Below are 13,989 nucleotides of genomic sequence, written 5' to 3'. Positions count from 1 at the left end.
GCACCCAAAAGTACATATAGGGAGAACGCATGTAGTAAAGGATGTAGAGATTTCCTGACATTAAATCAGCTACATCCTTTGCGCGTCATTAGCACAATTACTCATATCTACGGGGGATAAATAAGGAAGTTAAGGGAGATTATATTCCATTAATAAACTTTAACACAGGCAATCATAAAAATGTAGTTATGCTTTTGTTCAGGCTGGATTTGATTTAAATCACTAGTCATAAGACAGATTTAAATTGTGGTTTTCATTTTTAGATTATTTTTTCGGTTATATCAGACCATTACTGATTCGGTTATATAATTAGATATGCATAGATAGAGCATTGAAATGAATTAAATAATTTGAGGTGAACTATCTCCAGTTTAATATATATTTGATAATTTTTTCACCTGTACTTTATTGGAAGAAAAAAAAAATGATTACATTAATAATAGAAATAGTTTTAACTAAAACAATAACATTTATGATTTTTAATGCGTGCCCCTCCCTCCTCACACTTAGGCCCTTGTGCAGATATATTCCACTCCAAATAATCTTCTATTCAGTGAGCTTCTTGAAACTTAGTATGGGTTGATTGTGTACATTGCTTACTTACCAACTCTGTATGTTCATTTTAGAACATTTTGCTGTAAAAAATGGGCATGTTATTTCTGCAGATACAAAATTCAGTTTTGAGAACTACAAAACCAATAATATGTAATAGCTTGAAGATATAAAAATTGCCCAAAATAATCTGACAAAAACCTTTGGGAGAGCATGACCTTGTGAATGGATTAATGGAATTTACTAAAGCAAAAAAACACATTACAGCTATGAATATAAAACAAATTTGCTATATATATATATATATATATATAAAATAAAAACAAATTTATATGAATAACCTTTGGATTATAATGCATCAAACTGAATGTCAATTTTCAGCAATGAGTGCCCGGTTTTTAAAAATACTTTTAAAAATAGGGGCACTTTCATTGATAAAAATTTACATTGCACCGGATTTGTAGAAATACTTACCTTTTATTTCTCCAAAGCCGGATCGCTGATCCCAGCCTCAGTTCTGACATGACAAAACCGGCTTCCTCCAATCATGGCTTCCCCCCCAGAGCGTCCATCTCTTGATGCCTGGCTGTGATTGGAGGAAGCCGGTTTCATCATTGCTGTGGCTGTACAGCAGGAGGAAGAAGGCAGGGGGGATCGTGGATCCGGCTTTGCAGAAGTAAAAAGTAAGTATTTCTACAAATTCGGTGCAATGTACACTTTCATCAATGAAAGTGCACCTCTTTTTAAAAGTATTTTTAAAAACCGGGCACTCATTGCTGAAAATTGACATTCACTTTAAATAGAAACTATTTTCACATAGGGTTTTTAAAAATAAAATGCTTTTTGGAGGAAAAATCCATTTAAAAATGTAAAAAAAAAAAAAAAAATCCTCTTTTTTTTCTTTTAAAAACAATCATTGATTTTTATCCACCCTGCTTTTTGTTTGTGTTACTACTGCTACCAATTAAAATGTGTACCGCTCAACACCAATATTTCTAGATACAAACTGTAATGGCTATACCCAACTTCCAATTACAGAAAAAAAAAAAAAAAAAAGAGGTTTAGTAAGTTTAAAAGGGGACAGTCTACTTAAAGTGAATGTAAATTTTCATGAATGAGTGCCCAGTTTTTAAAAATACTATTAAAAACAGGGGCACTTTCATTCATTAAAATTTACATTGCAGCGGTTTCGTTAAAATACTTACCTTTTTCTTCTTCCAACCAGCGATCCCCAGCCCGCAGATCCTCTGTACGTAAGCAATGACAAATCCAGCTTCCTCCAATCATGGCTTCCCCCACAGAGCAAACATTTCCTGAGGCCACCCTGTGATTGGAAGCCGGTTTCATCATTGCTGTGCTAAGTACAGCATGAGAAGCGGGCAAGGGGATCGCTGGTCCGGCTTGGAAGAAGAAAAAGGTATTTTAACAAAACCGCTGCAATGTAAACTTTCATGAATGAAAGTGCCACTGTTTTTAATAGTATTTTTAAAAACCAGGCACTCATTCATTAAAATTTACATTCACTTTAATTTTTTTATTGTTTAAAAATATAAAGCCTTTATTACCCATTCCCAAACTTTGCACAACCAACATTGTTATATGAATATACTTTATAACCTTTAAAACTCTGAATTACTGACTGTTTCTAAGCCTCTGCAGGCCGCTTCTTATCTCAGTACATTTTATCAGCTATGCTAGTTCATTAGTGCCATATAAGTAAATAACATTGAGTTCAATCCCGTGGAGATATTTATAAAGCTGCACTAATTGGCTAAAATACAAATTTGTGAAAGCACCGAGATAAGGGGCAGTCTAAAGAGGCTTAGACACAAGGTAATCAGAGGTAAAAAGTATATTAATATAACAAATGTTGCTTATGCAAAACTGTGGAATGGGTATATAAGGGATGTTTTTTTTGTTTTGTTTTGTAAACAAAAATGTTTGGGGGGGTTCTCTCCAACACTTGTTACTATGTTTTCAGGTGATATTTGAACTTCATGGTATTATCACAACTATCTCTTGAAGCTGTGATAAGACCTATCAACATAAGTCTGCAGCCCAAAAAAATAGGAATGTGGATCACTGTTCAAACACTTTTTTCACAAACAACTGAGTTAGCAGAAGTTGACAAATGTAAAGGGGCATTGCACTCTAAATCCCCCTCTTTAAATCTGTTCAAGAAATATGAAAACACAAAATATATATTTCATGATTCAGATAGAGCATACAATTTTAAACAGCTTTCCAATTTACTTGTATTATCAAACTTGCTTAATTTTCTCATTATCCTTTGTTGAAGGAGGATCAGTGCACTACTGTGAGCATGCTGTATGCACTCCAGACTTAAAGGGACATTAAACACAACATTTTTCTTTCACGATTCAAATAGAGAATACAATTTTAAAACAACTTTCTAATGTACTTCTATTATCTAATTTGCTTCATTCTCTTGATATTCTTTCCTGAAATGCATATCTAGATAGGCTCAGTAGCAGCAAATAGATAACTTGTGTGATTGGCTCACCAATGTGCATTGCTATTTCTTCAAAAAGGATATCGAAAGAATGAAGCAAATTAGATAATACAAGTAAAATGGAATGTTTAAAATTGTATTCTCTATCTGAATCATGAAAGAAATGTTTGGGGTTTAATGTTCCTTTAATGACCCTGTCACATGCTACACATTGTGACTGTTCAGATCAGTGCTATAGTTTACTTAAACCTGGCTTCTAATTAACCACATTAATGGCCAGATTACAAGTGGAGTGGTATGTAGTATTGCTCCTGGTCAATCACCTACTCCGCTAGAAGCTTTTTTTGTTTGTATTACAAGTAAAAAGTTTGTTAGAGAATGTAATTTTAGGACTATCGACCCTACACTACTGTGCTTTTAATCCCCCTCCCACAAATGAGTTAAACGGTAGAAGTGACACTTTGGACCCACGAAGCATGCTGTCCTGAGCACAACCCAATGTGTGCGACGAGCGCTGCTAATTGGATCAGCTGCGTTTTCCACTCAAGATCTGCAGTGCTCAGCTGGTGCCGAGGGGCACTTATTTTGTGGTTAACCCCTTTGAGGAGGGTTAAACACACATTAGTGTAGGGTCGATAGTTCTAAAACTTCATGTTCTAATGAATTAGAGCATCTAATTTTTTGACTATTATGGCCCTTTAGCCCCATTGTATATCTGAAAATCTTTGTACACAGAATCAACTCCTAATTTCTTACATTCTAAATAAAGCTTTCACGATTTAGATAGAGTAGTATGCAATTAAAAATGAAATCAATTTACTCCCATTACCAAAACATGCACAATCTTATATTAAGCACATGCTGAGGCACCAATCCTACTGAGCATGTGCAAGAGTGCACTGTATAAAAGTATGTGTGTGTGTGTTTTGGAATAGGCTGTCATGATACAGTAAAAGGAAAAATTGAATTAAAGGGACATAAAACAAGTTGGGATAGAGACAAAATAATATATGCTCTTTAATTACTTTACCTGCAAATTTATACTGTACTGCCTCCCCATTAACCCTTCTGAATTGTAAAGATCTAACTCCCCCCACACAATTCCTTTTATGGCTGTATCTATGTTTATTGTTCCTTTGGTAAAATGCAAAAGTGAATAGGGATTATCTGCTGGAGCATGCATAGAAGCTGTGAACTCAGTTGAAATGCAATGCCTGTGTCTAAACACTGATAAGAGGGGTTGAGTTAGCTGCTCCAGGCAGTTTAGCTATGTAATTCATTTTGCTTATTTTTGAAAATTTTAAAATACTTTCCAGCAATTTTTAAACTTTTTTTTGTGCAAACTATTTTAAATGAATTAGCCCTTTTAGGATATGCACAGATCTCAACCGGTTTTATAGCACTTTAACTTTTGAAGTTGTCAGAAGAAAAAAGAAATATAATACTCATTTGAAGTTCATAATTGGTGCTATTGCATTGTCTTTTTATTGTGTGTGTCAATTATGCAGTTCTACTGTATTTAACACTAAAGTACTAAGTTAGTTTCAACAAGTTCAATGAAGTGAAGATTAGAGTAGAATAAATCATAAGGAGCTGTGGGCGATGAGGGAGGGGCAAGCAGTAAAAAGAAAAAGCAAAACCTATCATTTTATTTTAGTTAAATAAAACTATTTAAATTATTATTATTAGGGTAATGATTATTTTTTTTCCTTCCAATAAAGTACTACAGAAAAGTTTACTAAATATGAATGATTTTAATCAATTTAAATCAAATCCACCCTGTGCATGACCTTTGTGTAATCAAAACTGCTGACTGCGCACTTCTGACATCCTGCATGCTTTACTTATAAATATTTTGAGAAACACCCTTTTTACATTCCTTAAAACCAGGGTTGAATTTTGTTAGTGCTGCCCTAGGCACTGGAAAATCAGCTTCCAACTGGCCGCCACCACCAAAAACAAAAAAATAAATCTCAGATTCTTCTATGGACAGGTGGTCAGTGGTGAATGGATGGGGATCATGCAACCACACTAAACAACCAGGGATCAATTGTAAATAAATGTCAAAATTAAAAAGTTTCATGGTTCAGATTAAGCATGCAATTTTAATGTTTTTATTAAAAGGGATAGTCTAGTCAAAATTAAACATTCATAGTTTAGATAGAGCATGCCATTTTAAGCAACTTTCTAATTTACTCATATTATAATTTTTTCTGTGTTCTCTTGGTATCTTTATTTGAATGTAAGCTTAGTAGCCGGACCATTTTTGGTTCAGCACCTGGGTAGCGCTTGCTGATTGGCGGCTACATTTAAACACCAATCAGCAAGCTCTACCCAGGTGCTGAACCAAAAATGGGCCAGCTACCAAGCTTACATTCTTGCTTTTTCAAATAAAGATACCAAGAAAACAAATAAAAATTCATAATAGGAGAAAACTAGAAAGTTGCATGCTCTATCTGAATCATGCAAATAGAAATTTTGACTAGGCTATTCATTTAACAATATTAGTAATCTTAAAGTAAAAGATTGGGACTTTAATTAAAGTCTAAGTAAACGCTTACTTTTTTTAATAATTCCACTTTCATGTGTTCATACAATCTACCGATTAATTTCAGTGACGATTCAGGCTGTAGCCAATCGTATCATACCCCCTTTGGCGTCCAAAGCCAGGGGGGATATTTACTTGCTAGAGGCCAAAGGGGGAACGGTACGATTGGCTACAGCCTGAATCGCCACTGAATTAAGAAATAGAGTATCCGTTACGGGTGGATTGTATGAACACATGAATGTGGAATTATTGGAAAAAAAAGTAAGCGTTTATCAAGACTCTCATGAATTAAAGTCACCATCTTTTATTTTAAGTTTACTAATATTGTTAATATAAACGTTAAAGTTTACATTCATTTTGTTTCTGTTATCAAATATACTTAATTCTTTGTTGAAAAGCATACCTAGTTTGCCGTGTTCTCCACAGTATCTTTTTAGCTGATGCACAACCCTGCTGATTTTACAGACCTCCCAGATAAAATTTTAGCCAATATTAAGCTAAAATTAGCTGCTATTAAAAATATTTTTTTTTATTGCAAAAGTCATCATTAAATACATTTATGTTAAACTATGCTCTTCATTTGTGCTTTGGATAGCAAAAAGTGATATATTAGAAAATATTACACTGACCCTTCCTGGTTACTTCATAATGCTACCTTGGTTGGCAAAATTTTATGTGGAGAACACTGCAAGCTGGCTCAGGGACAGCAACAGACTACTGGGGCCAAGTTGGTGATTGGTAGCCTACCCAGATGAGTTCAGCTCGCTCCTGGTGGTGCATTGCTGCTCTGGAGTTGACAATTACGTTTTAACCACTTTGTTGGGCTTAAAACACACAGTTACATGCGAGCAATGACGCAAAAATAAAATGGCCTAACAAATGTTTTTTGTTTGTTTTTTCACTTTTATGTCCCTTTTAAACATTTGAAGGCTATAGGAATAGGAAGGCATCATGCTATTTACCTACCCCTTAGAAGTAGTCTGCCTGGCCCAAAATATACTCCTGTATTAAACCAGAACCTCCCTGACATTAAAACATTCTGTGTTCTAGCAACTTCTGGTTTTAAATTTAAGCTAGCTCCTAGAATTAAACTTCAAAGTGTAATTAATTATTGCTTTTGATTTAGGCAATGAGGGCATGACAACTGCTTCAGATTGTAGATGCACAGCTATATGCAGATAAACCATATACACTTGGAAAACACAATATGCTAGGGCATTTCTGACTGTTTAAAGTGATGGTAAACTAAGTTTTCAAATTAGGTATAAAACCTTAGCGATATATTACAGGGACTTTAATTGATCACTTCTAATGAAGATACGCTGTAACGTATTTTTTTAATCTAGCCGTGCCATTCTAATACCCCGCACCCTGGTGTTCTATCAGTATTTGCTATCTTGCCAGAATCTGCTACCTCTGACTGCGCATGCTCTGTATTACATAACCGCACTCCCCATATGTTAAAAAGGATGTGTGGAATGTGATTATGTAAATCAGCAGCATGCGCACTGAGAGATTCTGACAAGAAAGTTGTCCTGTTGGATTTTGCTGCGGCGAATAAATGCGTGCATGCGCTTTTGAAATTAAATGTCACAACACTAATAAAACAAAATTACGTATAACACACACACATATATATATATATATATATATATATACACACACACACACACACTTTAATCACTTGTCACAGTGATAAAAAAAAGATACGTGTTTGTATATATATATATATATATATATATTTACCTCAGTGCGCATGCTGCTGATTTCACATTCCACACAATTTCTTTTTAACATATGTGGAGTACAATTACTAATACAGAGCATGCGCACTCAGTGGTAGATTCTGACAAGGTAGCAAAATCTGATAGAACACCGGCCACCCACTTCAAAGTTATTTTTTTTATGAGCCAACTGTTCTCCAATCGGCACTCTAGCCGTATGGCACTTCTTTTGAAACTAGAGTGCCAATTGGAGAACAGTTCAAAAGGTTAGCTCACAAAAAAATTAGTTTTAAAGTGGGTGGACAAAGCGTGGGATATTAAAATGCCAGGGCTAGATTAAAGAGTAAATTACAGTGCATCTTCATCAGAAGACATCAATTAAAGTCCCTGTAAAATATCACTTAGATTCTAGACCTCATTTTAAAACATGTACGAGTTTAGCATCACTTTAATAAGCACATACCACACAGCTATGTATGTAGTCATTGTTATGGGTGCAAAGGGTGTGCCAGGCCACTTAGCACATGGCTATGTATACAGGGGTACTCAAGTTGGTTACCGAGTTCTCAGGGCGTGCCAGGCCGCCTCGATATCCGCATACAGGTTTTTCTCGCTGGGTTTGCCACTGCTCACTCCGTAGCCCGAATAATCATAAGAGAAGACGTTGCAGTTGATCCTGGAGCCCAGGCCGATGTAGAAGCTGCACATCTGGCCCAGATCCACAGCATTTCCGTGTGAGAAAAGCAGCGTGTATCGGCTGCCAGGGGCGCAGCGCACGTACATACAGCCCAGACAGCTCCCCCGCTCTGTCCTCCAACGAAAAACCTCCACTGCATCCAGCTCCCGTTGTGAATACTGCCAGTCCGCCCGCTCTGACAGGTGCAGGCTGCAGGGGGGAGGCAAGCAAGCCGCGGGGTCTCCCTGCTCATCCTCCCGCTGTGGAGCCGGGCCTGGTGGAGCCTCAGTCTCTCGCACTGTGTAGGTGGGCTCCGGCGGTAGGAAGGCCAGCTTAGCGGCGATACGACTCGGGCAGGGCGGGCAGCAGAAGAGCCAGCATAGCTCCCCTAGAGAGAAGCCGTTCATCCTGGGGCCCTGCTCGGGCATTGGGACTGCCCAAGCCAACGAGGTGAGAACGGCTTGACTGTGTAAAAAAAAAAAAAGGGAGCACCCGCTAGCTAGCGGGGCTCAGGGCCTGGATTTAGGCGGCCCGTCTTTGGCTACAGGCCTGCTCCTAGTAACCAAAGGTTACACACGCCTCTGACAGCATCCCCCGCCAGGCCTGGCAGTAGCTTCCGGGGAAAAAACCTGGGTAACTAGGAGATGTGGGGTAGTGCTGCCCTCTATCATGGCGGAAAGAGAAGGGGAGGAGTGCACCGTGGAGGAGGGATGACACCGGAGATCGTATAGATAGAAGCAGGGAGTGATGTGACAGTACAGCTGGAGACTGTAAACTGCTTGTTTCAAAGCATCAGTTGATGTGTACAGCGCCTTTAAACTTTTATTTGAGCTTAACGAATGACTATAAAATGTGGTTGGTAAGTTATTGTGCTTCATGTAATTTGGCGTTACTGCTGCTAAAGAGAAACTTGAATTTGTTATTATGATGTTTGAGCTTCAGAAGATATTTTTTACAATAAAAGGTAAAAAAACAATGAATCTAGTGTTCTAAGTTATTTTCTTGACTCTACATTTTTATTTCAATGTAAAAATTGATATTGGGGACTCTGAATAATACAACAGTGTATGTCACCTGGGACAAAAGGGGAACAATAGTTCTCTAGGCAGTGGCACTACTATTATTATTGGGACTTGGTGTTGCACTAACCTCTTAAAGGGACAGTGTAGCCAAAATTAGACTTTCATTATTAAAAAGGACAGTCTACGCCAGAATTGTTATTGTTTAAAAAGATAGATAATCCTTTTATTACCCATTACCCAGTTTTGCATAACCAACTCGATTATATTAATATACTTTTTTACTTCTGTGATTACCTTGTAACTAAGCCTCTGCAGACTGCCCTCTTATTTCAGTTCTTTTGACAGACGTGCATTTTAGCCAATCAGTGCTGACTCATAAATAACTCGACGGGAGTGAGCACAATGATATCTATATGGCACACGTGAACTAGTGCTGTCTAGCTGTGAAAAACTGTCAAATAAGAGGCAGTCTGTATAGACTTAGATACAAGCTAATCACAGAGGTAAAAGATGTATTAATAGAACAGTGTAGTAGGCTATGCAAAACTGGTGAATGGGTAATAAAGTTATCTATCTATATTTTTAAACAATAAACATATTCAAAGAGACTGTGCCTTTAAAGTGACTTTAAATGTCAGAGGTCCCCTCATTTGTCATATAGTTGACTTTAGAGTTAACACTAGCGCTGCAGAATCTGTTGGCGCTCTACAAATAACCGATAATATTAACACTATGAAAAACCCATAATAGTACTTTTTATCTAGCAGTCACAATGGCACCAACATTTTCTGTTTATATGTATATTTTTATTGTTGCTATTAGAGTACAGTAAAAAAATAAATATAACTGAAAAATCTTTCAAAATAATTATATAAAAATCATCCAATATAGACAAAAACATACTTTTAAATACTTTCCAACAGCATTTTGAATGAAACAATTATACTTTGGTTGGTTCCTTAAAGTAAAGTTAGCTTACATGGAAGATACCAATAGAGAGCAATCATATCAAATATTAAAGTCGCTAAGTTTTTTTTTTTTTATAATGTAGCATGTTTTATATTATTTATCTATTTACCGATAGCATTTTCTACTGTGTTCCTCCGCCCCCCTCGCCTTTTTCCGGGTTAGTGTGTGCTTTACACTTCAACTGACATTGCCGTCATTCACGTCACTATACCCGACACTGATAATTTGGCGCATGCGCGGTATGATCTCAAGCTCCGTGTACCTGTAAATAATGAGGACAGAAGGATTCCCTTTCTCTATGCGCATGCGTCTAACGAGAACCAGAATGAGATCGCAGTTAGCCGCATGCGCAATAGAAGACGTAGGCTTTATACAAAGCACTCGGGACGCCAATGGGGGAACCAATCGGTTAGATACCGATAGTTTCGTCACCGCAACAGAAATATTTTTTTTTTTTTGCGGGTGGAGGAACACATATTAAGTTGTACACAGTAATCAAACAAAAAAAGGTATTTTGAAATTGAACCTTACAAAATGATGAATGAAACTGCACCTTATTTTTAATGTTATATCCGAATATTAATAGTGCAACATGTAACTTTACTTTCACTTTAAAGGGACAATCTACTTTTTTTTTTTTATTGTTTAAAAAGATAGATAACACCGTAACTAACAATTCCCCAGTTTTGCACTACAGCCAGACAGTGCTAGTTTATGTATTCCATATAGATAACATTATGTTAATTTCTGTGGAGAATGATAATAGGTTCACAAGAACCAATCCAGCACCAATTAGCTAAAATTCAAGACTGTTAAAAGTTTAAAAAAATTAATAAAAAGCAATCTGCAGTGGCTTAGTTAGAGGTAATCATATAGGTACAAAGTATATTAATATAACAGTGCTGATTATGCAAAACTGGGGAATGGGTAATAAGGAATTATCCGGGACCCTTTCTAGAGCGCATACGTGGGATTTTGTACCACAAATGGCGTGCTCATGGAAAGCTGTTTCTTCGGCTCCTCGGCAATATTCGGAACTCCGCCTCCCCACTGCAACTACTCCCATTACTAATAATACTCTAAAGCTGAGTCTTCATGCTCGTGCATGACAAACAGACACTCGGCTATCGCTTCTGCTGATCCAATGCAGCTTTTCACAGGCTCCCTTCAATTTCATTGTGTTTCATACATCTCCAATTCATTGGGGATGTATGAAACACAATGACTTTGAAGGGAGTCTCTGAAAAGCTGCATTGGATCAGCAGAAGAAGCAGTGGCGATAGCCAAGTGCGGGGCGGGCTGTTTATCATGCACGAGCACAGAGACAGTTTTAGAGTATTATTAGTAATGTGAGTAGTTGCAGTAAGGGGCGGAGTTCCGAATATTGCAGAAGAAACAGCTTTCCATGAGCGCACTATTTGTGATACAAAATCCCACGCATGCCCTCTAGAAAGGGTCCCGGAATTTTACAGCACTAAATATTCTAGCAGTGACATATGCTGCCAGGTATGTGATGACGCTGGTACGCATGCGCATTACGGGCAAAATTTGTGAAACAGCTGATGTAACGTCACAGGAAGTGACATGGTTCACTGTTTTCCAAAGTTCGCCCTCTTACCAGAACATTTGCTTATGCAAGTGACCTTGCAATATTTGAAATATTTTTTAATGCCCAACTCAAGATTTGAGTGGAAAACTTATTGCTAGCTTACAAAATTATTTGCATAACTCACAATAACAATATTACTCCACTTGTAATCTAGGCCTTATTGTGTATGCAAACCTATTGCAATACAGGCTTAATTTCTAATTTATATCTTGCATACATAAACATATTAAGAGCTGCACTGCAAAAGGTCTGTATGTTTTATATACATGCATAATTTATCAGCTAACAAATTATGCTTTGCATAAAATCAAACTGCAAAGTAAATGTTTCCTTCTTAATATGAGGAGAGTCCACAACTTCATTCCTTACTTGTGGGAAATACAGAACCTGGCCACCAGGAGGAGGCAAAGACACCCCAGCCAAAGGCTTAAATACCTCCCCCACTTCCCTCATCCCCCAGTCATTCTTTGCCTTTCGTCACAGGAGGTTGGCAGAGAAGTGTCAGAAGATTTCGCAGTAGTCTCAAATGGAGGGTAGTACTCTTCGAGATGGGACTGGAGTTTTAAGTAGTCTTGTCAGCCTCTCAGTGAGAGCATTGATAAAAGTTAGAGTCTGGAGATGCAGGGAGAGTCTTCCTGCAAACCTATCCAGACTCATATTAACAGCTCCTTAAGCAATCAGCGTTGACGAGTTTTGCTGCCTGCTTTCTTCACTCAAGTCCATGTCAGAAGCGCTGCTACAATCTGTCAAACTTAAAGAACCGTGTCACTGTTCCACTGCATAGATTCCGGTAAGATCGTTTCATTATTTTACACAACATGTTAACAATAGAAGACAGGGTCACAGTGTGACTCCTTTATCTTTATGGAATCCAGGGTTAAAGGGACACTGAACCCAAATTTTTTCTTTCGTGATTCAGATAGAGCATGCAATTTTAAGCAACTTTCCAATTTACTCCTATTATCAATTTTTCTTCGTTCTCTTGCTATCTTTATATGAAAAAGAAGGCATCTAAGCTTTTTTTCTTGGTTCAGAACTCTGGACAGCAGTTTTTGATTGGTGGATGAATTTATCTACCAATCAGCAGGGACAACCTAGGTTGTTCACCAGAAATGGGCCGGGATCTAAACTTACATTCTTGCATTTCAAATAAAGATACCAAGAGAATAAAGAACATTTGATAATAGGAGTAAATTGGAAAGTTGCTTAAAATTTCATACTCTATCTGAATCACAAAAGAAAAAATTTGGGTTCAGTGTCCCTTTAATATCTCCTGAGGGGGGTTATTGAACAGTGGGGGGTTTTAACCCCTTAGTGACCATCACACTTTTCCATTTTCTGACTGTTTGGGACCAAAGCTATTTTTACATTTCTTCTGTGTTTGTGTTTAGCTGTAATTTTTCCTCTTACTCATTTACTGTACCCACACATATTATATACCGTTTTTTTCGCCATTGAATGGACTTTCTAAAGATACCATTATTTTCATCATATCTTATAATTTACAATAATTTTTTTTATGAAATATGATTAAAAAATGGAAAAAACACACTTTTTCTAACTTTGACCCCCAAAATCTGTTACACATCTACAACCACCAAAAAACACCCATGCTAAATAGTTTCTAAATTTTGTCCTGAGTTTAGAAATACCCAATGTTTACATGTTCTTTGCTTTTTTTTTTTGCAAGTTATAGGGCAATAAATACAAGTAGCACTTTGCTATTTCAAAACCACTTTTTTTCAAAATTAGCGATAGTTACATTGGAACACTGATATCTGTCAGGAATACCTGAATATCCCTTGACATGTATATATATTTTTTTAGAAGACAACCCAAAGTATTAATTTAGGCCCATTTTGGTATATTTCAAGCCACCATTTCACAGCCAAATGCGATCAAATAAAAAAAAATGTTCACTTTTTCACAAACGTTAGGTTTCTAACTGAAATTATTTACAAAAAACTTATGCAATTATGGCATAAATGGTTGTAAATGCTTCTCTGGGATCCCCTTTGTTCAGAAATAGCAGACATATATGGCTTTGGCGTTGCTTTTTGGTAATTAGAAGGCCGCTAAATGCCGCTGCGCACCACACTTGTAATATGCCCAGCAGTGACGGGGTTAATTAGGTAGCTTGTAGGGAGCTTGAAGGGTTAATTTTAGTTTTAGTGTAGAGATCAGCCTCCCACCTGACACATCCCATCCCATGATCCCTCTCGAACAGCTCTCATCCCTCCCCCACCCCACAATTGTCCCCACCATCTTAAGTGAGTGCCCCAGCCATCATGACACTGGCTCATCATACAGTGCCTAACTTCATATAATATCTGTCACAATAATTTATTTATCTCGAGTTGTTTTCAAGGGGTTAATAAAAAAAATGATTAATTTATCCTTAGATAAATATTTTAGG

The 13,989-nt window shown here is 37.1% G+C and overlaps 1 protein-coding gene across 1 annotated transcript in view; it reads right to left on the bottom strand.

Moving 5' to 3' along the window:
* The window catches only part of ABHD17C (abhydrolase domain containing 17C, depalmitoylase), a 131,397-nt gene extending 122,678 nt beyond the window's left edge, over positions 1-8,719 (bottom strand). Inside the window, exon 1 of the mRNA XM_053719364.1 lies at positions 7,857-8,719. Within this exon, the coding sequence (XP_053575339.1) occupies positions 7,857-8,401 (545 nt within the window). The 5' untranslated portion in view covers positions 8,402-8,719. The remainder of the gene's footprint in view (positions 1-7,856) is intronic.
* Between the last annotated feature and the right edge of the window lie 5,270 nt (positions 8,720-13,989).

The sequence above is a fragment of the Bombina bombina genome, chromosome 6 (genome assembly GCF_027579735.1).
Source record: "Bombina bombina isolate aBomBom1 chromosome 6, aBomBom1.pri, whole genome shotgun sequence".
Lineage (NCBI taxonomy): Eukaryota > Metazoa > Chordata > Amphibia > Anura > Bombinatoridae > Bombina > Bombina bombina.
The sequence above is the reverse complement of the archived record's forward strand: the minus strand, read 5'-3'. Positions and strand labels throughout refer to the sequence as shown.